A 27864-nucleotide genomic window follows, 5' to 3' on the forward strand; every position below is an offset into this window, starting at 1 on the left:
CACACACTGCCCCCATATAGAAATTTGCCCCCACACTGCCCCCATATAGAAATTTGCCCCCACACCGCCCCCACATAGCAATTTGCCCCCACACTGCCCCCACATAGCAATTTGCCCCCACACTGCCCTCACATAGCAATTTGCCCCCACACTGCCCTCACATAGCAATTTGCCCCCACACAGCCCCCACATAGCAATTTGCCCCCACATAGCAATTTGCCCCCACACAGCCCCCACATAGCAATTTGCCCCCACACTGCCCTCACATAGAAATTTGCCCCCACACTGCCCTCACATAGCAATTTGCCCCCACACTGCCCCCACATAGCAATTTGCCCCCACATAGCAATTTGCCCCCACATAGTAATTTGCCCCCACAGCCCCCACATAGCAATTTGCCCCCACACTGCCCCCACATAGCAATTTGCCCCCACACAGCCCCCACATAGCAATTTGCCCCCACACTGCCCTCACATTGCAATTTGCCCCCACACTGCCCCCACATAGTAATTAGCCCCCACATAGTATTCCCTCCCATAATAATTTGGCCCCATACAGCCCCCACATTCCCCCCCCCCAATGTACTCGATTTAACTTCCCTAATATGTCCTCCTGTGTGCCCCCCCCACCCAAAGTAGGCACATGAAATAAAAAAATAAATAAATGAACAAAAAAATGGAAAGATAAATACTCACCTACTGTATGTCCAGGGCAGAGTCAGGCCCGTCACAGTGCTGCTTCCCGGCACAGGCGCGCGATGACGTCATCACGCACGCCTGCGCCGGGATTTCTCTACCGCATAGGCCTCAGGCTTTCAAGGCCTGAAGCCTATGGCAGTGATCGCGGACGGGACAGGGAGCTATGCGCTCCCGTGCCCCGCAGCAGTATGTGGGCGTTCGGGTCAGCGTTGGGCCCCCCAGCGGTGCTAGGCCCGGGGCTGCCGACCCGAATGTCCCTATTGTAATCCGCCACTGATAACTGCTCAGATTAGTCTCTTATGACTATGGCATCTGAGGGTTAAACGGCCAAGATCAGGGTCCAAACACTTTGGACAGCTATGTACAGCTACAGGAATACTATCACTTACCTCTAAATGGCACTATGTAAAACATGTGATGTAGGAAATTTAGAAAGCTGGCAAAGACAGCATTAAAGGGAATCTGTTCCCATTATCTTGGACTATTATTTGCAGTAATATAATGAGTAATACTGCAGATCAGAGTCAATTTGCCCCCACACAGCCCCCACATAGCAATTTGCCCCCACACTGGCCTCACATAGAAATTTGCCCCCACACTGCCCTCACATAGCAATTTGCCCCCACACTGCCCCCACATAGCAATTTGCCCCCACATAGCAATTTGCCCCCACAGCCCCCACATAGCAATTTGCCCCCACACTGCCCCCACATAGCAATTTGCCCCCACATAGCAATTTGCCCCCACACTGCCCTCACATTGCAATTTGCCCCCACACTGCCCCCACATAGTAATTAGCCCCCACATAGTATTCCCTCCGATAATAATTTGGCCCCATACAGCCCCCACATTCCCCCCCCCCCCAATGTACTCGATTTAACTTCCCTAATATGTCCTCCTGTGTGCCCCCCCCCACCCAAAGTAGGCACATGAAATAAAAAAAATCAATAAATGAGCAAAAAAATGGAAAGATAAATACTCACCTACTGTATGTCCAGGGCAGAGTCAGGCGCGTCACAGTGCTGCTTCCCGGCACAGGCGCGCGATGACTTCATCACGCATGCCTGCGCCGGGATTTCTCTACCGCATAGGCCTCAGGCTTTCAAGGCCTGAAGCCTATGGCAGTGATCGCCTACGGGACAGGGAGCTATGCGCTCCCGTGCCCCGCAGCAGTATGTGGGCGTTCGGGTCAGCGTTGGGCCCCCCAGCGGTGCTGGGCCCGGGGCTGCCGACCCGAATGTCCCTATTGTAATCCGCCACTAATAACTGCTCAGATTAGTCTCTTATGACTATGGCATCTGAGGGTTAAACGGCCAAGATCAGGGTCCAAACACTTTGGACAGCTATGTACAGCTACAGGAATACTATCACTTACCTCTAAATGGCACTATGTAAAACATGTGATGTAGGAAATTTAGAAAGCTGGCAAAGACAGCATTAAAGGGAATCTGTTCCCATGATCTTGGACTATTATTTGCAGTAATATAATGAGTAATACTGCAGATCAGAGTCCAGATTGTCATTTTTTATTTTCCTACTGTCCCACACCCTGTTCCCTTACTGTCGGCACTTAAAACTGCACCGAAATACACAGTCAGAACTGCTGTATGCAGGGGCATAGCTAAAGGCTTATGGTTTAAGTTTAGCTTGCTACCCCCTTCCCTCAGTGCTTTGTGGCAAGGAACAGTGCACATAGCCTTTCTAACAGCACCCCACAATGCCAAATTCTCAACCTAACCCCTTCTCTCCAGGCCTACTGTCAGGGGAGTTGCTAGGTTAAAACATTCGGGGCCTGGGCACCTGATGTTTTGTCCCAGGCCCTGAATGTTCTGCCTGCCTGCTAGATACAACTGTATTGCCATTCACAGGATGGCAATACAATTGAATATCTAATGCGGTGGAAGAGCTGAAGGACCTGTGGTGACATCACAGGTCATGTGACCAGTAAAACAGTCAGTGGTTGAGAAGGACCTGCGATGATGTCACCATCATGTGACCAGTACAGGAGAGAGTGGCAGTGAAGAGGGGAAGTAGCTGAGGTGATGTCTGCTACATGAGGAGAGGTAAGTGAAGGGAGAGGCAGAGCAATGCTGGGAGTTGTGGTCATTTAACTGGGACCAGGGCCGGTTGTAGGTGAAATGGGGTCCTGAGGCGAAAAACAATAAGGGGGGCCCCCCCATGACACTTAATGACTTTTACAGAAGAAACTGTATATTGTGGGGCACAGTATATGCTACAGGTTCTTCTAAAAAAATTAGCATATTGTAATAAAGTTCATTATTTTCTGTAATGTACTGATAAACATTAGACTTTCATATATTTTAGATTCATTACACACAACTGAAGTAGTTCAAGCCTTTTCTTGTTTTAATATTGATGATTTTGGCATACAGCTCATGAAAACCCAAAATTCCTATCTCAAAAAATTAGCATATCATGAAAAGGTTCTCTAAACGAGCTATTAACCTAATCATCTGAATCAACTAACTCTAAACACCTGCAAAAGATTCCTGAGGCTTTTAAAAACTCCCAGCCTGGTTCATTACTCAAAACCGCAATCATGGGTAAGACTGCCGACCTGACTGCTGTCCAGAAGGCCATCATTGACACCCTCAAGCAAGAGGGTAGGACACAGAAAGAAATTTCTGAACGAATAGGCTGTTCCCAGAGTGCTGTATCAAGGCACCTCAGTGGGAAGTCTGTGGGAAGGAAAAAGTGTGGCAGAAAACGCTGCACAACGAGAAGAGGTGACCGGACCCTGAGGAAGATTGTGGAGAAGGACCGATTCCAGACCTTGCGGGACCTGCGGAAGCAGTGGACTGAGTCTGGAGTAGAAACATCCAGAGCCACCGTGTACAGCCGTGTGCAGGAAATGGGCTACAGGTGCCACATTCCCCAGGTCAAGCCACTTTTGAACCAGAAACAGCGGCAGAAGCGCCTGACCTGGGCTACAGAGAAGCAGCACTGGACTGTTGCTCAGTGGTCCAAAGTACTTTTTTCGGATGAAAGCAAATTTTGCATGTCATTCGGAAATCAAGGTGCCAGAGTCTGGAGGAAGACTGGGGAGAGGGAAATGCCAAAATGCCTGAAGTCCAGTGTCAAGTACCCACAGTCAGTGATGGTCTGGGGTGCCATGTCAGCTGCTGGTGTTGGTCCACTGTGTTTTATCAAGGGCAGGGTCAATGCAGCTGTCACGGCTGAGGATGGGAGAAATCCTCAGCCGTGCAATGCCAGAAGATGTAAGGCGGCTCGGCCAGGACGACAGGATTAGGGAGCAGGTCACCTCCTAAACGCATCCCTAACCTGACCCTGACTCCTAGCTACATGAGCCGACCTTGATGGTAGGAGGGCTCATGCACCGGAACCTTGAAGTCCCTGCTAGCCCTCAAGATGGCCCTAACCTAGGAGCAGGGTAAGACGGCCTGTTCCTTCTGGACGCGGAGGAACAGGGGTCTCACTGGCCAAGCTGCAAGGAATGGGGGAACTCATACAACATACAGATATGACAGGGGAACTAAACAAGTTCCACACGTACCTGTCACAGCCACGCTGACTGGAACCCATGCATGCACTACTCATGTCCACAGAACACAAAGGGACATAGCACACATAACACACAGGTTACCAGGACATCCATAGTTGCACTAAACAGGAAACAAAGGGAAACATCAACTGAACATCATGCAAACATAACTTATACATCACAGATAAACCTATGACCACAAGGGTGGCCCCCACTGGCAAATGACATACACAGGAGGCTGCTCCAGCTACACATGGCTGAAGCAACCCACTGAGACATGCCAAACACTGAGGCTTTATAGGCCAAGAGGCCACACCCAACAGTCAGACACACCCCGTGAACAACACAGCACCAGGGAAAAGAAACATAAAAAGGGAAGTGTCCAAACTAAGATCACACTGTGGCTGTTGCTGCAGGCAACGACATGGGTGGCTACCATGTCCTGGGAGTCAGCCCGCAGGCCGGGACACTGCCACCACATGTACACATCCAACCAAACGTTGCCACGGGCAGCCACAGTGAAGGGAAGAGTCCTAGTGCACACGCAACACACAGTGCACAACAGACAAACAAACACAACACCCAACATGAAGGTTGTTAGGTGCAACCGCATGCAATGCAGCAAGCTGCCCAGCACCGCTCAGGCTGCTCTGCTGAAACTAGCACCATACAACTAGTTGCCCGCGGCAACCACAGGTGAGGCCACAAACCAGCGGCCCTCAGCTGTGATTGAAGACCAACACCAAACCGCAGGCAACCGCATGCGGTTGAGGAGTCACGACCATAGCCATGGCCGTGACAGCAGCTAGCTATCAGGAGATTTTGGAGCACTTCATGCTTCCATCTGCTGAAAAGCATTTTTCAGCACGACCTGGCACCTGCTCACAGTGCCAAAACCACTGGTAAATGGTTTACTGACCATGGTATTACTGTGCTCAATTGGCCTGCCAACTCTCCTGACCTGAACCCCATAGAGAATCTGTGGGATATTGGGAAGAGAAAGTTGAGAGACGCAAGACCCAACACTCTGGATGAGCTTAAGGCCGCTATCGAAGCATCCTGGGCCTCCATAACACCTCAGCAGTGCCACAGGCTGATTGCCTCCATGCCGTGCCGCATTGAAGCAGTCATTTCTGCAAAAGGATTCCAAGTATTGAGTGCATAACTGAACTTAATTATTTGAAGGTTTTTTGTATTAAAAACGCTTTTCTTTTATTGGTCGGATGAAATATGCTAATTTTTTGAGATAGGAATTTGGGGTTTTCATGAGCTGTATGCCAAAATCATCAATATTAAAACAAGAAAAGGCTTGAACTACTTCAGTTGTGTGTAATGAATCTAAAATATATGAAAGTCTAATGTTTATCAGTACATTACAGAAAATAATGAACTTTATCACAATATGCTAATTTTTGGAGAAGAACCTGTATATGTGTATAACATAAACATATTTTATATGAAAACTTACAGTTACTTGGCTTGACCCTTGGGGATCTTGGACGCCACTTCAACACTTTAGCCAGGGGCTCAGCGGAGCTGATTTTGTGTTTTATCCTAATGAGAGTTGATTTCATAGTAAGGATTTGGAGAAGGGGCAGAGGGATAGCAGAGCAGAGAGGCTGGTGCTGCTACTAGGGAGCTCATACCATGGGGGAGTAATAAAGCCCACCATAATGCCCCCCCCCCAGTAGAAATAATTCTCCTTATAATGTGACAGTGCAAAAAATACCCACTTGTAATGCCCCCAGTTGAGCTAATGTCCCCATAGTGCCCCCATAATGTGCCAGTATAAAATACCCCTATATAGTGCCCCCAGTAAATGCCCCCAGAGTGCTCCTCTCCCCCCTCCCTCCTAGTGCCCCCCATAATGTACCAGTATAAAATGCCTCATATATAGTGCCCTAGTAGATGGCCTCAGTGTCCCCCATAATTTGTAAGTATAAAATACCCCTTCTCAGTGCCCCCGTAGATGACCCCATAGTACTCCTCTCCCCCCTTCCCCATAGTACCCACCATAATGTGTACCAGTATAAAATGCCCCTATACAGAGCCCCCATATAAAATATAAAATAACCATTCTTTGTGGCCTCAGAAGATGCCCCTATAGTGCCCACCAATAATGTGCCAGTAATAAGTGCCCCCATAGATGTCCCCCAATAATGGGCCAGTAAAATGTGCCCTCATAAATGCCCCCCAATCATGTGCCAGTAATAAGAGCCCCCCCCACCATCATGTGTCAGTAACAAGAGCCCCCCATATCATGTGCCAGTAGCCAGAGGACCCCCCATCATGTGCCAGTAGCCATAGGCCCCCCCCTATCATGTGCCAGTAGCCTGAGACCCCCCCATCAACATGTGCTAGTAGCCAGAGCCCCCCCTATCATGTGCCAGTAGCCATAGGCCCCCCTATCATGTGCCAGTAGCCATAGGCCCCCCTATTATGTGCCAGTAGCCAGAGCCCCCCCCTATCATGTGCCAGTAGCCATATGCCCCCCTATTATGTGCCAGTAGCCATAGGCCCCCCTATCATGTGCCAGTAGCCATAGGGCCCCCCGATCATGTGCCTGAGCCCCCCCCCATCAACATGTGCCAGTAGCCAGAGCCCCCCATCATGTGCCAGTAGCCACCAGTATTGTAAACAAAAAAAACAAAAACACTTAGGCCTCTTTCACACGAGCGTGTCCGGATAATGTCCGGATGCGTTGCGGCAAACCCGCGCGAGTAGGTACGCCATTGCAGTCAGTTTTGACTACGATTGCGTTCCGTTGTTCAGTTTTTATCGCGCGGGTTCAGGTTTAGGTTCAAGGTTGTGTAGATTGTATTATTTTCCCTTATAACATGGTTATAAGGGAAAATAATAGCATTCTGAATACAGAATGCATAGTACAATAGGGCTGGAGGGGTTAAAAAAAATAATAATTTTTAACTCACCTTAATCCACTTGTTCGCACAGGCAGCATCTCTTCTGTATTCATCCGTGAGGAAAAGGACCTTTGATGATGTCACTACGCTCATCACATGGTCCATCACATGATCCATCACCATGGTGATGGATTATGTGACGGACCATGTGATGAACGTAGTGACGTCATCAAAGTTCCTATTCCTCACAGAACAAGACAGAAGAGATGCCGGCTGCGCGAACAAGTGGATTAAGGTGAGTTAAATTATTTTTTATTTTTTTTCAACCCCTCCAGCGCTATTGTACTATGCATTCTGTATTCAGAATGCTATCATTTTCCCTTATAACCATGTTATAAGGGAAAATAATAAAGATCAGGTCCCCATCCCGATCTCCTAGCAACCGTGAGTGAAAATCGCACCGCATCCGCACTGTGCTTTTCACACAGCCCCATTTACTTTTATGGGGCCTGCGTTGCGTGAAAGACGCACAAAATAGAGCTTGCTGCACAGCCCCATAGAAATGAATGGGTCCGGATTCAGGGCGGGTGCAATGCGTTCAACTCACGCATTGCACCCGCGTGGAAAACTCGCCTGTGTGAAAGGGGCCTAATACCTAATACTTACCACTATGTCAGCAATGACGTCATCGCGCCGCCTGCGCCGGCCTCTGATAGGCTGCCGGCCTAGTGCCTGCAGCCTATCAGAGGAAGGGGAAGGGACACACCTGTCCCTCCCCTGCCCTGCTGCACAGACATCTGTATCGCTGTCCTGAGGACGGCGATACAGATGACTGGAGATGAGCGCTTCCACAATGGAAGCGCTCATCTCCGTGTGACTGTCCTGCCGCCGTTGCCCCCACGAAAATATAGTTAGTTGCGGGCCGGCGCGGGGGGGCCCCTAAGGACTTGGGGGCAATTGCCCCCCTTGCCTTAATGGAAGCGCCGGCCCCGACTGGGACTTTATGTTAGGGCTGAAGAGAGGGATGTTATTTACATGGAACTGTGTGTTGGAGGTGGCTGGGGAGGGGGTCATGTTATTTACATGGGACTGTATGTTGATAGTGGCTGTAGGAGGGGGTGATGTTATTTACATAGGACTGTATGTTGGAGGGGGCTGGGGCAGGGTGATGTTATTTACATGGAACTGTATGTTGAAGGTGGCTGTGGTAGGGGATTATGTTATTTACATGGGACTGTATGTTGGAGGCGGCTGTGGGAGGGAGTGATGTTATTTACATGGGACTGTATGTCGGAGGGGGCTGGGGGAGGTAGTGATGTTATTTACCTGGGACTGTATGTTGATGGCGGCTGTGGGAGGGAGCGATGTTATTTACATGGGACTGAATGTTCAGGGGGTGATGTTATTTACGTGGGACTGTATGTTGAAGATGGCTGGTGGGGGGTATTGATATTATTTACATGGGACTGAATGCTGAGGGGGTGATGTTTACATGGTAATGCATGTTGGAGGCGTCTGGGGAGTGGGTGATATTATTTACTTGGGACTGTATGTTAAAGGTGGCTGGGGAGGAGGTGATGATATTTACATGGGACTGTATTTTGGAGGGGGCTGTAGATGAAGAGGGATGTTATTTACATGGAACTGTATATTAGAGGGGGCTGGAGAGATGGTGTAATGTTATTTACATGGGACTGTATGGCGGAAGGAGGAAAATAGTGTTATTTACATGGGACTGTCATAGTGCGCGCACTACGTCCTGATGCTGTATGCAGTCAGGACTGTGCAGTGCGGATCCGGAAAAGACAAGGGAGGAGGTGTGAGTACAGCGCTTCACTCTCCTCTCCCCCACCTCCTGCATACTCGTGAGCGCTTCCATAATGGAAGAGCTCACTAGTATTCGCTTTATAAGACACACTGTGTCTTATAAAGCGAAAGATCCGGTAATTGGCTGCGCGCCACTGGCAAGACTATAGGTCCAGTCTGTCTGAACATGGCATATTTGTATACTACGTATGGTTACATTTTGTTGAGAGTACAGTGCCTGTTTTCTCCCAAGAGTTCACATCAGCTTCTCCTCCGTTGTAGGAGCAAGAGAACGGAAAGGATGGATTTGGCACATAACTGAGCCGAACAGAACCTACGGACCCCATAGACTATAATGGGGTCCGTTAGGTTTCTGCTCAGAGGAAGATTTTTGAAGCTGAGACAAAAGTCCTGCATGCACGATTTTGTCTCCGCTTCAAAAATCTTCCTCCGAGCGGACCCCATTATAGTCTATGGGATCTGTAGGCTCCGTTAGACTGTTATGTGCCGAATACATCCTTTCCGTTCTCCTGCTCCTAAACGGAGCAGGAGAACGGAAAGACTGAACGCTGATGTGAGCTCAGCCTAAGTAATTCTAAGTCAAATGTAAGCAGCAGTTCAAGGGTCTCATATCATTTATTGCATTATATGGTGGATAATATTGACTCCTAACAATACCAACAAAATTGCTGATCTGTTATGTATGTCCTACATTTACACAATTCTAGCATGTTCCTTGCTTCTATAGCTCACCTCGCTAATTTGCTTTTGAAGAATTGACCTCTCAGCCAAATCTTAAAGTATGACTGAGCCCATTGTGGAATCTGCTGATATGTATTAGCACACAGTACTCAGTGTATTGTTTACTCTGTGCTCAGGCTATTAATATGCATTTTTCAATCCTGATTGCAATTTGAAGATAAAAATATTAATATTTTCTGGCTGAGAGATGGACAGACTGCATCTGCTGCAATTTTTGTAAAATAGCTCTTGAGCGCCTCCTAGGGGTTCTTTTATTAGTTGCACTTTCTACTACAATACTGTGAGACTGTCAACTTACCACAGATGTGAGTTGCACCCAGGCCACCATTATGTTCGATGGTGGCACCTTCTCTCAGTAACATAGCGTGGGTTGCCAGCACCCGGGGCAAGCCAATTATTGCCCCCCCCCCCCAACATGTCGACATGCCCCTTTTTTTTTTTACAGATAATGTAGTAGATGTCACCTGCAGTCCTATGTAACACCACACGTAACACAGTGATAACTCTCTGAGTACAGATAATCTAAAATATGGATAGGAGGCCCTAGAATTCAGATCATGCACAGTGTGGCCTAAAGTCCTCCCCCCAACCCTACCATGAAAGAAATATGTGAATGGACATTACATATATTAGAGTAGAATACAGCAGCACATACCTCTTACATCCAGTCACGTCTCCTCTGAGGTACACTCTTTCCTCAACGTCTTCATTCGGAGATAAGACCGCCATGATACCTTCTTTCAGCCGTGTCTTGTCTCTGCAGAGTTTATCACAGAATGTTTTTTTTAGATTCCTCTCTTTAGTATCCTCCTCCCCCTCCTGGTGCCTCAATACTGTCATCCTGCTGCTACCCCCAATTTCTTTCATGGTAGGGTTGGGGGGAGGACTTTAGGCCACACTGTGCATGATCTGAATTCTAGGGCCTCCTATCCAGGAGGCCCTAGAATTCAGATCATGCACAGTGTGGCCTAAAGTCCTCCCCCCAACCCTACCATGAAAGAAATATGTGAATGGACATTACATATATTAGAGTAGAATACAGCAGCACATACCTCTTACATCCAGTCACGTCTCCTCTGAGGTACACTCTTTCCTCAATGTTTTCATTCGGAGATAAGACCACCATGATACCTTCTTTCAGCCGTGTCTTGTCTCTGCAGAGTTTATCACAGAATGTTTTTTTTAGATTCCTCTCTTTAGTATTATCCTCCCCCTCCTGGTGCCTCAATACTGTCATCCTGCTGCTACCCCCAATACTGTGCTAGTGCCATACAGATAGTACCCCATAATACACTCTCAACAGTCCTCAATGGTATTAGTGTTCCCTGCATCACCCTCAATAGCAACCCCATTAGTAGTAATGTCCTCCACATTGCGATCAATAACAAAAAACCCTAGCACCCCAGTATTAATAAAGCCCCCATAGGGCTCCTAGTAGAAATAAGGCCTCCTATAGTGCCCCAAGCAGTAACAAGGCCCCTCTATAAGGTACCGCTATAAGAGGCGGCAATTGTAATAAAGTCCCCTATAGTGTCTGCAGTAGTTATAATAACTCATACAGTGGTCCAAGTATTTATAAAGACCCGCTGCAGTGTCCCCTCTGTATTATTATATATAATGAACCTCTCTGTATTAATAGTATAATGACCCCGTCTGTATTAGTAGTATATTGGCCCCCTCTGTATTAGTAGTATATTGCCCCCCCCCCTGTATTAGAAGTATTGGCCCCCTCTGTATTAATAGTATAATAACCCCCTCTGTATTAGAAGTATTGGCCCCCTCTGTATTAATAGTATAATGACCCCCTCTGTATTAATAGTATATTGCCGCCGCCCCCCCCCCCCGTATTAATAGTATAATGACCCCCCTCTGTATTAGAAGTATTGGCCCCCTCTGTATATAAAGTATTGCCCCCTCTGTATATGACGTATTGGCTCCCTCTGTATTAGAAGTATTGGCCCCCCTCTGTATTAGAAGTATAATGACCCCCTCTGTATTAGAAGTATTGGCCCCCTCTGTATATCTGAATTGTATTGTGAATAGGAATATAAAACATAACATTTACTAGATCATTTAAAATAAATACCACTTGGTGAGAAACATCAAAAACATACACCTCCACTATAGCATAAGGTAAATAAAGGGTGGATCTTACCACGTTTGGTGGGTTCCACGGCCTGTGGAGGATGGTTCAGGTGATAGATGGACAACCGGAACCTGTGTGACCAAGGTGCTGATGTCTATAGGCAATATGGCACTCCTATGCAACCCTGTTATGTCTTTCTTACCTATATAGAGGTGGGGGGCTGTTTGAGCAACTGCTTAGCACACATGGAGCACCCGCCCCGACAGGGGCGACCCCATACCGATCCTGTCCCTCAGTATGGGCCTTGTGCTATACTTGACCCTAATTACAAAGCCCTACATGCCATGTTTCGGTCCTAGACTCCAGACCTCATCAGGGGACTTCACAGAAGTATTCAGGGATAACTAGAAACAAATTAACAAACGCACACTAAATATAGGTCACATATAAAACTGAGTGTCCAATATTGATAAATTGGGTTCTAACTCAGGTTACTTACTGAAAGAAGATCGTTTTAGCCTCCTACTTTCAATCCGGATATATAGTGAATCGTATCCGAGCCTTAGCATGAGAAGTGTCCCATGCAAGTGCTGTGTCTCACCTCAAATAGTGGCGATTTGGGTGAGCAATTTGTGGTTATTGCTCACCTACTTATATTACCCCACTTCCTAGTGGGTGTACGCCCCCCTGATTACCCAACTCACCCTCTGTATATTAAGTATTGGCCCCCTCTTTATCATTATGGCCCTCTTTCTCTCTCTCTCTCTCTCTTTATATATATATATACAGTGGGGGAAATAATTATTTGACCCCTCACTGATTTTGTAAGTTTGTCCAATGACAAAGAAATGAAGTCTCAGAACAGTATCATTTCAATGGTAGGTTTATTGTAACAGTGGCAGATAGCACATCAAAAGGAAAATCGAAAAAATAACTTTAAATAAAAGATAGCAACTGATTTGCATTTCATTGAGTGAAATAAGTATTTGAACCCCTACCAACCATTAAGAGTTCTGGCTCCCACAGAGTGGTTAGACACTTCTACTCAATTAGTTACCCTCATTAAGGACACCTGTCTTAACTAGTCACCTGTATAAAAGACACCTGTCCACAGAATCAATCAATCAAGCAGACTCCAAACTCTCCAACATGGGAAAGACCAAAGAGCTGTCCAAGGATGTCAGAGACAAAATTGTAGACCTGCACAAGGCTGGAATGGGCTACAAAACCATTAGCAAGAAGCTGGGAGAGAAGGTGACAACTGTTGGTGCGATTGTTCGAAAATGGAAGGAGCACAAAATGACCATCAATCGACCTCGCTCTGGGGCTCCACGCAAGATCTCACCTCGTGGGGTGTCAATGGTTCTGAGAAAGGTGAAAAAGCATCCTAGAACTACACGGGAGGAGTTAGTTAATGACCTCAAATTAGCAGGGACCACAGTCACCAAGAAAACCATTGGAAACACATTACACCGCAATGGATTAAAATCCTGCAGGGCTCGCAAGGTCCCCCTGCTCAGGAAGGCACATGTGCAGGCCCGTCTGAAGTTTGCCAATGAACACCTGAATGATTCAGAGAGTGACTGGGAGAAGGTGCTGTGGTCTGATGAGACCAAAATAGAGCTCTTTGGCATTAACTCAACTCGCTGTGTTTGGAGGAAGAAAAATGCTGCCTATGACCCCCAAAACACCGTCCCCACCGTCAAGCATGGGGGTGGAAACATTTTGCTTTGGGGGTGTTTTTCTGCTAAGGGCACAGGACAACTTATTCGCATAAACGGGAAAATGGACGGAGCCATGTATCGTGAAATCCTGAGCGACAACCTCCTTCCCTCTGCCAGGAAACTGAAAATGGGTCGTGGATGGGTGTTCCAGCACGACAATGACCCAAAACATACAGCAAAGGCAACAAAGGAGTGGCTCAAGAAGAAGCACATTAAGGTCATGGAGTGGCCTAGTCAGTCTCCGGACCTTAATCCAATCGAAAACCTATGGAGGGAGCTCAAGCTCAGAGTTGCACAGAGACAGCCTCGAAACCTTAGGGATTTAGAGATGATCTGCAAAGAGGAGTGAACCAACATTCCTCCTAAAATGTGCGCAAACTTGGTCATCAATTACAAGAAACGTTTGACCTCTGTGCTTGCAAACAAGGGTTTTTCCACCAAGTATTAAGTCTTTTTTTGTTAGAGGGTTCAAATACTTATTTCACTCAATGAAATGCAAATCAGTTGCTATCTTTTATTTAAAGTTATTTTTTCGATTTTCCTTTTGATGTGCTATCTGCCACTGTTACAATAAACCTACCATTGAAATGATACTGTTCTGAGACTTTTCATTTCTTTGTCATTGGACAAACTTACAAAATCAGTGAGGGGTCAAATAATTATTTCCCCCACTGTATATATATATATATATATATATATATATATATATATATATATATATATATATATATATATAGTAATCCTCCTCCGTCCTCCCCACCCCCATGGTGCCCCCAGTGCTGCCCGCCTTAGGTTAGGATGCATACCTTAAAAAATAAAAAAATAAAAAAATACTCACCTCTCTTCTTCACTCCGTCACCGCTTGTGGCCTGTGGGACGGGAGCCATAGGCTTCCATCAGCCCTCAGTTTACTGCCTGCTGACTGGCACCCTTTGCAATTTGGCGCTCAGGGCAATGCCCCCCACCCCCACGCTACGCCACTGCCTTCTCTTAACCCCTTTCCATAAAGTTGCACTGTTATAAAACGCCATATAGTATGATAGCTAAATAACTTCCATAGAGTTGCCTAAATAAGAACTCTATATAGTGCTACTACTGTCAAAGTGTAAAAAGAACTTACTATACAGTACCTACGTAGCAATGCCAAAGTAAATACTACCATACAGTACTCAGTTAACATTGACATACAGCGACAATACAGAAGCTCCATACAAAAATTAGAGGAAATCAGTGCTATACAGTAATATTCCCATCTAAACATTTGTGACATATCACTACCATATACCACAAATGTCAGATAGGTTTGGGACTCTGGGACCTGCGCCTATCTGAAGAACAAGGCCTCTGAAGTGAAGGGAGAGTAGCCATGCATGCGCAACCACTCTCCATTCAGCACTTCGAGGTGGCTTCGCTGGCTGCTCTAATTTCACTTTGGAGGCCCCATTCTTGAGATAGGAGTGGGCTCCAGAGGAGGGACCTGTATCTATCTGACATTTGTGGCATATCCCAATGATATGCCACAAATGTTTAGATGGGAAAACCTCTTTAATTAATTTACTTATTTTACTGTCTTATATAGCGCTGACCAGGGGCGTAGCTAAAGGCTCGTGGACCCTGGTGCAAGAGTTCAGCTTGGGGCCCCTTCCCTCAGTGCTCTGTGGCCAGGGGCAGAGAAGCACATAGCCCTGATGCTGCTTGAGGTAAAAATTGAAAGCCCCCCTCACGCCAAATTCTTGACCTAACCCCTTCCCCCAGCGAGAGGTGTAACTTGACCAGCATGCACTTTCTATAATACCGGCGTCTTCTTATGCGGCACAAGGGTCCTTGGGTCCTCTTAGGCTCCTGGGACCCAGTAGCGACTGATACCGCTACACCTTCTATAGCTACGCCCCTGGCATTGATAGTCCACCGAGTTTTACAGACATTAGCATCACCCACTGTCCAAGTGGAGCTCACAATCTAAGTTCCCTATCAGTATGCCTTTGGAGTCTGCTAGCGATATGCCACAAATGTTTAGATGGGAATAGCCCTGTAATATTAAGAAGGCCAATGATAACATACTTCACCTGTTCAGTTTGGTTTGCCATAATTCAGCATAGAAGATTGCTCAAGAGAGGACAGAGAGGGACCACAGACCAGGGATTTACTACTGAACAGCTTTCTGTACTTGGCTACGTAAAACATAGAAATGCTGCAAAGCCAAACATGCACTTTTTTTTTAATAGAAACCCATTTGCCCGTGGAAATACCTAATATGTTTACTTTTTCTTATTTATTTATCTTTTACAGAATAATACCATTTTTGAAACCCAAAAAATAATGTTTTAGTGTCTCCATAGTCTGAGAGCCAAATTTTTAATTTTTTTTGACCGATTGTCTTAGGGAGGATCTCATTTTTTGAGGGATGAGATTACGGTTTAATTGGTACTATTTTGGGGGGCATACCCCCTTTTGATCGATTGGTGTTGCACTTTTTGTGATGTTAGGTGACAAAAAATAGCTTTTTTGGCACTGTTTTTATTTTATTTTTTTAAGGTGTTCATCTGAGAGGTTAGATCATGTGATATTTTTATAGAGCTGATTGTTACGGATGCGGCGATACCAAACAAGTTTAGGGTGTTTTATTTCCTTTATTTTTAATTATAAATGTGCGTATATGGGAAAAAGATTTTTTGTTTACGTTTTTTTTTTTTTTTACACTTTTTTGACTCAGACCCACTTGGTTCTTGAAGATCCAGTGGGTCTGATGGCTCTACAATACACTGTATAGTGTACTGCAGTGTATTTTCATTTACAGTAAGGCGTCCAGTTGCCATGGTAATTATCGGGACGCTGCCACAGCAGAGCAGCGGCCCAATGGGAAGGTGATCATCACAGGAGCTGCGTTGCTGAACGCTGCAATTGGTCAGTCAAATCTGACTGACCAATCACAGCGATTCAAAGGCAGGGACCACGCTGATTGGTCCCTGCCGGATGCCCAGACAGCTCTGCTGTCCTTGACACCCGTTTACATGCCGGTGTCACCGCAAGTGAACTTGCAGTGACACTTTGATCTCATGACGTAAGATGCCGTAACTAACACCATATCATACGTACACAGTACGTCATTGGTCATTAAGGGGTTAAAGGGAACCTAAAAATAAAAAAATAAACGAATCAGCACCCCCATAATGTATAAATATGAGAACGCAGGTGCACGCTACCTTGGCTGAAACACAATGTTAAATACATAGAACTACAAGTAACAGCACACTGCTTATCAATTGCACAAAAATCTAATCAAGAAAACAATGAATATAAAATAAACTGCTTGGTTGCTATATTTACTGTTAGAAAAAAATAGAAGCTCTTTGCGCATATTATTGATCAAAAATATGTCGGACCCATCTACTGGTCGACAAGGTGGCTTCCATCAGACAGGGCCTACTCTAACACATGCCTCCCCTGGGCTAACAGCCTACAATATGGGCAAAGTAGAATACAGCTATGTAATCCTGCTAATTAAAAGCACCCAGAAAATGGACGGTGGTGCACAATTCTAAATCACCAACAGGGGGGCGCCACCCCTCAGCGGTATTATCAAAGGGAAAGAAAAAATAAATGAACCAGCTCCTCCATAATGTATAAATATGAGAACGCAGGTGCACGCTATCTTGGCTGAAATACAATGTAATACATAGACCTACAAATAACAGCACACTGCTTATCAAATGCACAAAGATATAAGCAAACGATGATTACATAGATGTACAGTGGTCCCTCAAGTTACAATATTAATTGGTTCCAGGATGACCATTGCACGTTGAAATCATTGTAAGTTGAGTAATCAGTTCCAAAGCCCCAAAATGTCATCCAAGATGAAAGAAAATCAAGATTTAAGAAAAATAAGCAGATAATTAAGATGAATAAAACAAGTTCTTACATATAATAGTCAGGAATAGCTGCTAACTAGCAACTAATACAGCTATTTTACCAGAGAAATGACCTTGATTGGTTGGATCTGAGTCTGAGACATTATATGTTCAGTCTGGTTTCAACTTACGATGGGTCAGAAAAGACCATTGTATCCTGAAAATATTGTATCCTGAGGCCATTGTATTCTACTTTGCCCATATTGTAGGCTATTAGCCCAGGAGAGGCATGTATTAGAGTAGGCCCCGTCTGATGGAAGCCACCTTGTCGACCGTTAGATGAGCCTGACATATTTTTGATCAATAATACGTGCAAAGAGCTTCTATTTTTTCTAACAGTAAGTATAGCAACCAAGCAGTTTATTTTATATTAATCGTTTGCTTGCTTATATCTTTGTGCAATTGAAAAGCAGTGTGCTGTTACTTGTAGTTCTATGTTTTACATTAAAGGGAACTTGTCACCATCTTCTGGCTCCTTAAGGACAGTATAAACTGGTGACACAGACACTGGGCAAAATGCTGCATGGCTTTCTTGTAATGACCCAGTTGATTCACATAAAGGGGGTCTCTGGGAATTAATAAAAGTAGTGAAAGTTCTTAAATATTACTTTATTATAAATACATTCCCAATTATCTTTCATTAGTTATAATGGCTCGTTTTGTCTAGGGTGTAATCAGCAGGATAAATAAAATGGCTGTCGTCCTATTAGTACACACAAAATCTGTCCTAATCACACAGCAGGACTTCAGAACACTGAGGTAAAAAGCTGCCTCATCCTCCTCTCCTACTTGTCAGGGATTATGATCCTGAATACAGATGATAAGTGTCCCGAGGGTGTCACGACCTATTGCGGACCCTGTGGTGCCTGAGGTCAGAAGGTCGCAGCGGGTGGCTAATCGCCCGATTTCAAGGGATCGCTTCATGACCTAGTTGTGGGAATTATTACGGTCCAGGTTTTCCTGTTTTGGTTTATTATCCTTTTTGTCCTTTCTAGGTTTCGGTAGTTTTCCTTTCAGCTGTTCTTTTTCTGCCACTCCCAACCACTATTTAGTCTCTCTTCCTACTTCCCTTGTTGCCAGATATAGACCTTCCTTTCTGGGTATCTGTTCTTTCCTAACGTGGCGTTGCTGTGGAACCTGCTGGAGTTGTTGGAACCAGTGCGGTTGGATCTCCGGTTGTCTCCAGCTTGTGTCCTATTGTCTGCTGTCTCCCTTCGGGGATTATATGTGGTGTTTGTATTGTTTGTCCACTCCCTGCTGTTACCCTAGGTGTCAATGGTGAGGACTAGTGCTCCCACCGCCCTACTCACTACCTAGGGCTTATTTCAGGGTAAGCCAGTGACAAGGCACGTGATCGGCGTACAGGTGAGCAACCCATCTAGGGACGTCAGGGTAGCCAGGTGCCAGTGTTAGGTGAGTTACAGGTCACCACTCCTCCCTCTCCCTTGTGTTAGGGCACCCGGTCTCCCTTCCCTCTGCACCGCACATCTGGTGCCTGCCTTACCAGACGTGATAATAAGATCTTTAGCTGAATCTCTGTGGGAATGGAGTTCATGAGGAGACATGAAGTACAGAGAGGAGGGTGGGGATGTGATAATGAGCAGCAGCTCTTATACAGTATACAGTCTCCATTACCACAGCCCCACATTATGACAGTCTGTCCTGTCCATCCTCTCTGTACTCCATGTCTCCTCATGACCTCCATTCCCACAGATATTCAGCTGACGATCTTATCAGATGTATTCAGGATCATAACCACTGACAAGCAGAACAGAGAGGAGGATGAGGCAGCTCCTCAGCTCAGTGTTCTGAATTAAATTGTCCTTCTGTATGATTAGGGCAGGTTTTGTGAGTACTAATAGGATGGTGGCCATTTTATTTCTCCTAATGATTGCTCCCTAGACAAAATGAGCCATTATAATTACTAAAAGGTTTTTGGGAATATATTTATAATAAAGTAATATTTAAGTATTTAAGAACCCCTTTAAATCTATATTGAGCAGCTTCAGTATGAGACAAGCACTGAGTACAACCCCCTTCCCTTCCCCAAATTTCTACAGGAAGAAAGCTGCTGTCAGCGGTGGGGGGGATTCAGGAGCTTATTAACATGAGGACTCTCTCGCATGCACTCTGTATTGAGTGGACTCCACTAGTGCTACTCAATACAGATTTTAGCAAATCAACTCGGTCATTATAAGAAAGTGAGCCAGTATTTTGCTCAGGGTCTTTTTCACCTATTTATGTTGCCTTCAGATAGGAAACCATAAGATGGTGACAGATTCTCAATTATTAAGAGTTCCATTTGTGTTATGACCATTTGTAGATTTCTGCAACAAAGTAAGTACTGTATTGTACATGAATCTAGTGAGGAGAGTAATGCCTCCCACGGGCGCTCGTGGTGCACAAAAAAGTCTTTGAGACCAGAGAAAATTTCCTTTGCGTAAGAACAAGACTACAAATAACCCTGCAAGAGTGCAAAGAATCACACACAGGGGTCCATACAGTGATGAGATGTGTTACAAATGCCAGGGTCTTTAACCCCTTAAGGACCCTGCCATATTTCACCTTAAGAATCCGGCCATTTTTTGCAAATCTGATGTGTCACTTTATGTGGTGATAACTTTAAAACGCTTTTACTTATCCATGCCATTCTGAGATTGTTTTGTCGTCACATATTCTACTTCATGACAGTGGTAAAATTGAGTAAAAAAATAATAAATTATTTATTTAAAAAAATGCCAAATTTACCAAAAATTTGGAAAAATTAGCAAGTTTCTCAATTTCAATTTCTATACTTTTTCAATAGATAGTAATGCCTCCAAAAATAGTTATTACTTTACATTCCCATATGTCTACTACATGTTTGGATCATTTTGTGAATGCCATTTTATTTTTTGGGGACGTTAGAAGGCTTAGAAGTTTAGAAGCAAATCTTGAAATTTTTCTGAAAATTTCTAAAACCCACTTTTTCAGGACCAGTTCAGGTCTGAAGTCACTTTGTGAGGCTTACATAATAGAAACCACCCAAAAATGACCCCATTTTACAAACTACACCCCTCATGGTATACAAAACAGATTTTACAAACTCTGTTAACCCTTTAGGTGTTCCACAAGAATTAGTGGAAAATAAAGATGAAATTTCAGAATTTCACTTTTTTGGTAGATTTTCCATTTTAATACATTTTTTCCAGTTACAAAGCAAGGGTTAACAGCCAAACAAAACTCAATATTTATGGGCCTGATTCTGTAGTTTACAGAAACACCCCATATGTGGTCGTAAACTGCTGTACAGGCACACAGCAGGGCGCAGAAGGAAAGGAACGCCATACGGTTTTTGGAAGGCAGATTTTGCTGGACTGTTTTTTTTTTTTTGTTTTTTACACCATGTCCCATTTGAAGCCCCCCTGATGCACCCCTAGAGTAGAAACTCCAAAAAAGTGACCCTATTTTGGAAACTACGGGATAAGGTGGCAGTTTTGTTGGTACTATTTTATGGTACATATGATTTTTGGTTGCTCTATATTACACTTTTTGTGAGGCAAGGTAACAAGAAATAGCTGTTTTGGTACTGTTTTTATTTTTTGTTATTCACAACATTCATCTTACAGGTTAGATTAGGTGGTATTTTTATAGAGCAGGTTGTCACGGACATGACAATACCAAATTTTTTTGGTTGTTTGTTTTAGTTTAACATAACAAAGCATTTAAAAAAAAAAAAAGATTTTTCAGTGTCTCCAAATTCTGAAAGCCGTATTTTTATTTATTTTTTTGGGGCGACTGTCTTGTGTAGGGGCTAATTTTTTTCGGGATGAAACATAGAAACATAGAATGTGTCGGCAGATAAGAACCATTTGGCCCATCTAGTCTGCCCAATATACTGAATACTATGGATAGCCCCCGGCCCTATCTTATATGAAGGATGGCCTTATGCCTATCCCATGCATGCTTAAACCCCTTCACTGTATTTGCAGCTACCACTTCTGCAGGAAGGCTATTCCATGCATCCACTACTCTCTCAGTAAAGTAATACTTCCTTATATTACTTTTAAACCTTTTCCCCTCTAATTTAAAACTGTGTCCTCTTGTGGTAGTTTTTCTTCTTTTAAATATGCTCTCTTCCTTTACCGAGTTGATTCCCTTTATGTATTTAAAAGTTTCTATCATATCCCCTCTGTCTCTTCTTTCTTCCAAGCTATACATATTAAGGTCCTTTAACCTTTCCTGGTAAGTTTTATCCTGCAATCCATGTACTAGTTTAGTAGCTCTTCTCTGAACTCTCTCTAGAGTATCTATATCCTTCTGGAGATATGGCCTCCAGTACTGTGCACAATACTCCAAGTGAGGTCTCACCAGTGTTCTGTACAGCGGCATAAGCACTTCACTCTTTCTACTGCTTATACCTCTCCCTATACATCCAAGCATTCTGCTGGCATTTCGTGCTGCTCTATTACATTGTCTTCCCACCTTTTAAGTCTTCTGAAATAATTACTCCTAAATCCCTTTCCTCAGATACTGAGGTCAGGACTGTGTCAAATATTCTATATTCTGCCCTTGGGTTTTTACGCCCCAGGTGCATTATCTTGCACTTATCCACATTAAATTTCAGTTTCCAGAGTTCTGACCATTCTTCTAGTTTTCCTAAATCCTTCTCCATTTGGCGTTTCCCTCCAGGAACATCAACCCTGTTACATATCTTTGTGTCATCAGCAAAAAGACAAACCTTACCAGCGAGGCCTTTTGCAATATCACTTATGAAGATATTAAACAAAATCGGTCCCAGTACAGATCCCTGTGGAACCCCACTGGTAACATTACCTTGTTTTGAATGTTCTCCATTGACTACAACCCTCTGTTGTCTGTCACTCAGCCACTGCCTAATCCACTCAACAATATGGGAGTCCATGCTCAATGACTGCAGTTTATTGATAAGTCTTCTATGTGGGACAGTGTCAAAAGCCTTACTAAAATCTAAATATGCGATGTCTACTGCACCTCCACCGTCTATTATTTATTCACCCAGTCAAAAAAATCTATAAGATTTGTTTGACATGATCTCCCTGAAGTAAACCCATGTTGTTTTTCATCTTGCAATCCATGGGATTTTAGATGTTCCACAATCCTATCCTTTAATAGGGTTTCCATTAATTTGCCTACTATTGATGTCAGACTCACTGGTCTATAGTTGCTCGATTCCTCCCTACTACCTTTCTTGTGAATGGGCACGACATTTGCCAATTTCCAATCTTCCGGGACGACTCCTGAGATGACGGTTTTATTGGTACTATTTTGTGGTGCGTATGACTTTTTGATCGCTTGCTATTACACTTTTTGTGATGTAAGGTGACAAAAATGGCATTCTTTACACCATTTTTATTTTTTACGGTATTCACCTGAGGGGTTAGGTCATGTGATATTTTTATAGAGCAGGTTATTACGGACGCGGCGATACCTAATATGTCTTTTTTTATGTAAGTTTTACACAATAATATCCTTTTTGAAAGAAAATAAATAAATCATGTTTTAGAGTCTCCATATTCTAAAAGCCATAGTTTTGCAATTTTTGGGCGATTATCTTAGGGTACCATTTTTGCGGGATGAGATGACTGACACAGTTTTTATTTTATTTTTTTGACTGTGTTCACCTGAGGGGTTAGTTCATGTGATATTTTTATAGAGCTGGTCGATACGAACGCGGCGATACCTAATATTTCTACTTTTCTTTTTTTTTCCTATTTTTTACAATTATTTTTCAGTTTATTTTGGGAAAAGGACGCTTTATTTTTTTTTTTACTTGAAACTTTTTTTCTTTTTTTTTTTCTTTTTTTTTTCACTTTATTATTTGTCCTACTCTGGGACTTCAACATTACAGGGTCTGATCCCTGTTTCAATGCAACACAATACATCTGTATTGAACTATTAGTGTCTTACACTGTAAGACACTAATAGTTGCCTAGGAGACCCAGCCTGGAGGCTGGGCCTCTTAAGCTTCCGTGCATGCCGGGCCCCAAGCCTTGGAATGGCTTGGGGCTGCCATGGCAACCATCGAGTCCCCGCCACAGCAGCGCGGACCCAATGGATGAGGTGAGGGAGCGCAAACCCCCCATATGCCGCGGTCAGCGCTGACCGCAGCATATGGGGGGTTAATTCACCGGCATCGGCGTTATCACCGATGCTGGTGGATGCAGCAGGTATCCGGCTGTCAGTAACAGCCGGATCTCTGCCGCTGATTGCGTCACCTCACACGCGGGGGGGGGAGGATCGCAGGACGAGAATGCTTGTCCTGGGGCACTAGTTACCTGCCCTTTAGGATGAGCATTCTCGTCCTGGGTCCTTAACGTGTTAAGGGGCCATATGTCCCCTCTTCAAAACCCCAGGAAAAAAAGGAAAAATAAATAAACATTTATAACATAAGACAGGCTTATGACTGTCCCTGGGTATTCATTATAATCAAAATCAGCACCGTGGGTTCACAAATAATTTCCTTTTCAAAAGCTCTAATCTAAGTATAATGCCTCTAAATAATACAAACATACATTACCAGATAATACCACTATGCAAACAAGTATTGTCTCCATACTATTATGGGACAAAACTCAGAATACCAAGACCAATATATACCTACAATAAACTATACCATACTGGTACCGAATAAACACCACTATATAAAAACCAATATTACCGCCTGACAGTCACCATATAGTGCTAGGAACCAGTTTTGCACAGATCCTCTGCAGACCTTATAAGTGATTTCAGTACAGGCAAATCAAATGACTCATAGGGGACATCTTCACTGAATGTGGTTGTTCACCTTTTCATTTCTACTCCATCTGGTCCAGACCTCCATGACCAGGTTTCTCCCAGGTCACCTCTTTAGTCTGTAGAAAATACAGACTTTATCATCTCACTTTTCCAGCAGCAACCACCCCGCGCACATTCACACAACCTTTCCACAGTAATCGAGCCCCATATAGTTATAGTGGCCCTCTGTATTCTGCACAAAATAATGGTACCCCTCCTTTGGGCCCTCCCAAAGTAAGTGCTACTTTTAGTGTCCCCTGCATAGCAATATTGCCTCTTTTAGACCCCACTGCTGCTTCACTGTCTTCTTCCACAAGCAGCAGTGCCCCCTTTAGGCCACCACTCAGTAATAATTTCCCCTTTGTCTCCTGTCTCAGTAATAATGCCCCCCATGGCCTCACTTTTTTTGTACACCCCAACACAGTAATACTACCCCCTTTAGGCCCAACACATTAGTAGTGCCACAACATAGCAATAGTGGCCCCTTTACGCCCCCTCAGTAAAAATGCCTCTTTTGTGTCCTCACTCTTTAGCAATGTCTCTTTGCCATCAGCAACCAGACACAAGTGTGGCGGTGCAGTGATGTCATCATGCTGCCTGCCCCAGGCTGCTGACATCCTCGGAGTGCTTCCGTTGTCTCACAGGCCAGCTTGTGGCATACAAGAGTAAAATGGCCAGACAGAGAGCCAACAGCTCTCTGCTCCACCATAGCTTCTAAGCCTATCCATGTCCTGAGGATGCAGATACAGTTAAAAGTGGCACTGACTGTCATCCTGACCATGTTCTTGAATGATAAAGGGAGTCTGACAGCAGTTTTGACAGTGCTAAACTGCTGACTACATTAGTTAGGGCTGAGAAGAGAAGTAAAAACATAAGGAGTAGTGTGATTATGAATTTTTATTTTACCAAATTCTGCTCCAGCAAGTGCCTAGATATGAAGCTTCACTGCGGCGTGCTCCATGGCATAGAGTCTGTGCTCTGTGAAGTGCTCCCTGTCAGTGCTGGGGTCTTGGGTTTGTATTCAACCAGGGACAATGTCTGCACAGAGTTGTATGTTCCCCTGTGCTTATTATTTCTTCCTCTACCCTGAAGCATTACAGTCTATGTATTTTAATATTGCATTGTTATATATTATTATATTGTGTCACTTATATTGTGTCATTTATAGAGTCACTATTCTATCCAGAAGGGGGCAGCATTTCTCGGCATTGGAACAGATAATGTAATCCTTGTGAAGACAAATGACAGGTAGGTCTAGGTCCCTGGGATCAGGGATATATTTTAAACCTTATAGTTATTGTTTTTCGTTTTCTGTCTTCACGTTTTCTCCATCTTTGTGGCAGCTCAGTTACGTAAAGTCGCCGTATGGTTACATGATAGTGCTGTACTCTTTTATAATCACAGCCAAGCTAGCTTCTGATGAGCTTGATATAGACACGTGATAAAACCCTGGATGTCAGCAATTTCCACACCCAGATATCATACTGTGTATGTGATTGTACGCTGTTTGTTTCAACAGAGGGAAAATAATTCCAGAAGATTTGGACCACAAAATACAAAAAGTAAAATCGGAGGTAATTTAGATTTAGAGAAAAGGCTGGTATGTTATATAATGTGAGCAAATCATAAAAATCTGACTTAAAAATTGGCATGTATATGTGTGCCATATGAACAGAAGCAGTTGTAGGCCTCATGCTGTGCCTGTAGTCCTATAGGGCAGTGCATGGAGTGCATTACAATCAAATATGTGGAGCAGTAGGAACTCCTTGTGAGTGTGTATGGTGCCTCAGTGAGGCATTGTTTTGTACCCACATGCAATACTTCGAACATAGAATACTTTGGCAATATGCCATCATGTTATTTTCACAGATTAAATCTGTGAAATGAAAATCCCCGAGTGGAAAAAAGAAATCAGAGAATCTTAGAGTGGACTTAAACAAGCACTGATCGACGATTTATCAAGTCAATTGGGGCTCATGTAAAGGCCTTTCACACCGGCTGAAGGATAGATACTATATGGGAGATGAATGATCGTTAATATGATTATTCTTCCCCTATACACTTTGCATTATATAGGCAGCACATCCCTTGTTTACATGGGAAGATGTACAATGGCCAGGAAGGAGACGGAGCGGAGGATGGGAGTGGTAGTGGCTCTGGCTGTCTCAGTCAATCACAATGCCTTTCCTCACACCGTCGTTCCCTAGGGCCAGTGCAGTGAAAGGAGGGCGCACCCTTTCTTCCCTTGGTTCTTGGACTCCTGCCTGATGGCAGTTGGGGTGCCTGTGATGTTAAGTGTCTGTATGGGTGCAAGCCAGGGATTGTAGAGTGCAATGGCCAGCGTATGGTGTAGGAGTCAGAAAACCAGGCCAGAGGTAGAAAAAAAATCGTCTCACTATACTGTAGTGCAAAATGGGAGTTGTAGTACATCCAACTATAGCAGACACAGTTCCGGCTGTACAAAGTGCAGTTTTCTTCCAGATAGAGATTGTATGGATTTAGGCAAGGATATAAATTATGGCCCTCTTTCCTCTCTATCTTGCTAAAGTCTCTATCAGTAAAATCTATGGCTGGGGAAAGGACCTAAGCAATAATGGCTATATATGTCTGTGACGGACTGAACCGTCACTGGGGCTGCTGGAGAAGCCTGAGGGCCAGCCTCCTTCCTACAGACTATGGACCGAGAACTATGGAGAACCCCTAAGACCTTTTGGGGTTACAAGGAACTATGAACCCTGATTTATGTGTGTAATTTATATGCCACATATTTCCTATTGCCCATTAAAAAGGCATGGTGTGCATTCAACAACACAAAAAGGGTTAACTCTGCATTGAGACTCCCACTGATTGTGTTAGTGATGGGATTAAGATAGTTGATTATAATAGCAGCCGACTCCTAGATGAGTAGATCACCATATCATACACTCAGAAGATAATCCCATCACATGTGTCTCCACTGTCCCTATTCATTCATAATGGAGGGGGTGAAGATGTCTGTTTGCATGTTGTGTTTGTTAATTGCGTCACAGACAATGCCATTGTGTTTGTTGAATAGGGTTAGTTTTGTGTTTAAACTGTAAAGGATTGGCTGCTATGTCATGTCCTCAGTTCGCAACCAGGTCCACGGGGGTGGTACCCTTGTTGGAAAATGTGTATATAAGTCAATGATTGTGTGTTCAATAAAGAGTTCCTGTTTTACATTCAACATAGAGCCTCGTCTCATGTGTATGGGGATTGCTATACGCTGTAAACTCCCCTGGCTATAACTCCTAGCTCTTGTAAGAGATGTTCCTGCTCTCTGGATTTAGGGGAGGTTCACCCACTGGAGCCTGGAGCCTTGTCGTAGGTCCAGGCTGGGTAGGAGACGGTGAGACCTCAACCAAGCTTCGGCGGTTTGAGGGGTCTGCAGTGCTTACGGTGTCAAGTGGAGTGCTTGGAGTCCTCGGGAAGCACTAGGTGCAGCTATCAACGGAGGTACCCAGTCGGGGTGCCAGGAGATCCGTTACAATGTCCATGAAGGGTGTTTTAACGATGTCCCTCACAGCAGCAAAATCAGAATGGCTGTAGTAGCAGGTTATCTTGCTGACTGCTATGCCTGGCCGTGCATATTCTAAGTTCTCCTTTATCTTCCCCTCTTTATGTCCTTCTCTTTCTTGTTCTGTATATCTTGCAGAGATCTGTTAGTCTCTGAAGCT

General features: G+C 44.4%; 1 protein-coding gene across 1 annotated transcript in view; it reads left to right on the top strand.

Annotated features, from left to right (window-relative positions):
• The window catches only part of CSAD (cysteine sulfinic acid decarboxylase), a 75950-nt gene that overhangs the window by 23716 nt on the left and 24370 nt on the right, over positions 1–27864 (top strand). The window contains exons 8-9 of the mRNA XM_040422236.1: positions 25338–25417; positions 25689–25743. Of these exons, the coding sequence (XP_040278170.1) occupies positions 25338–25417; positions 25689–25743 (135 nt within the window). The remainder of the gene's footprint in view (positions 1–25337; positions 25418–25688; positions 25744–27864) is intronic.

The sequence above is a fragment of the Bufo bufo genome, chromosome 3 (assembly GCF_905171765.1).
Source record: "Bufo bufo chromosome 3, aBufBuf1.1, whole genome shotgun sequence".
NCBI lineage: Eukaryota > Metazoa > Chordata > Amphibia > Anura > Bufonidae > Bufo > Bufo bufo.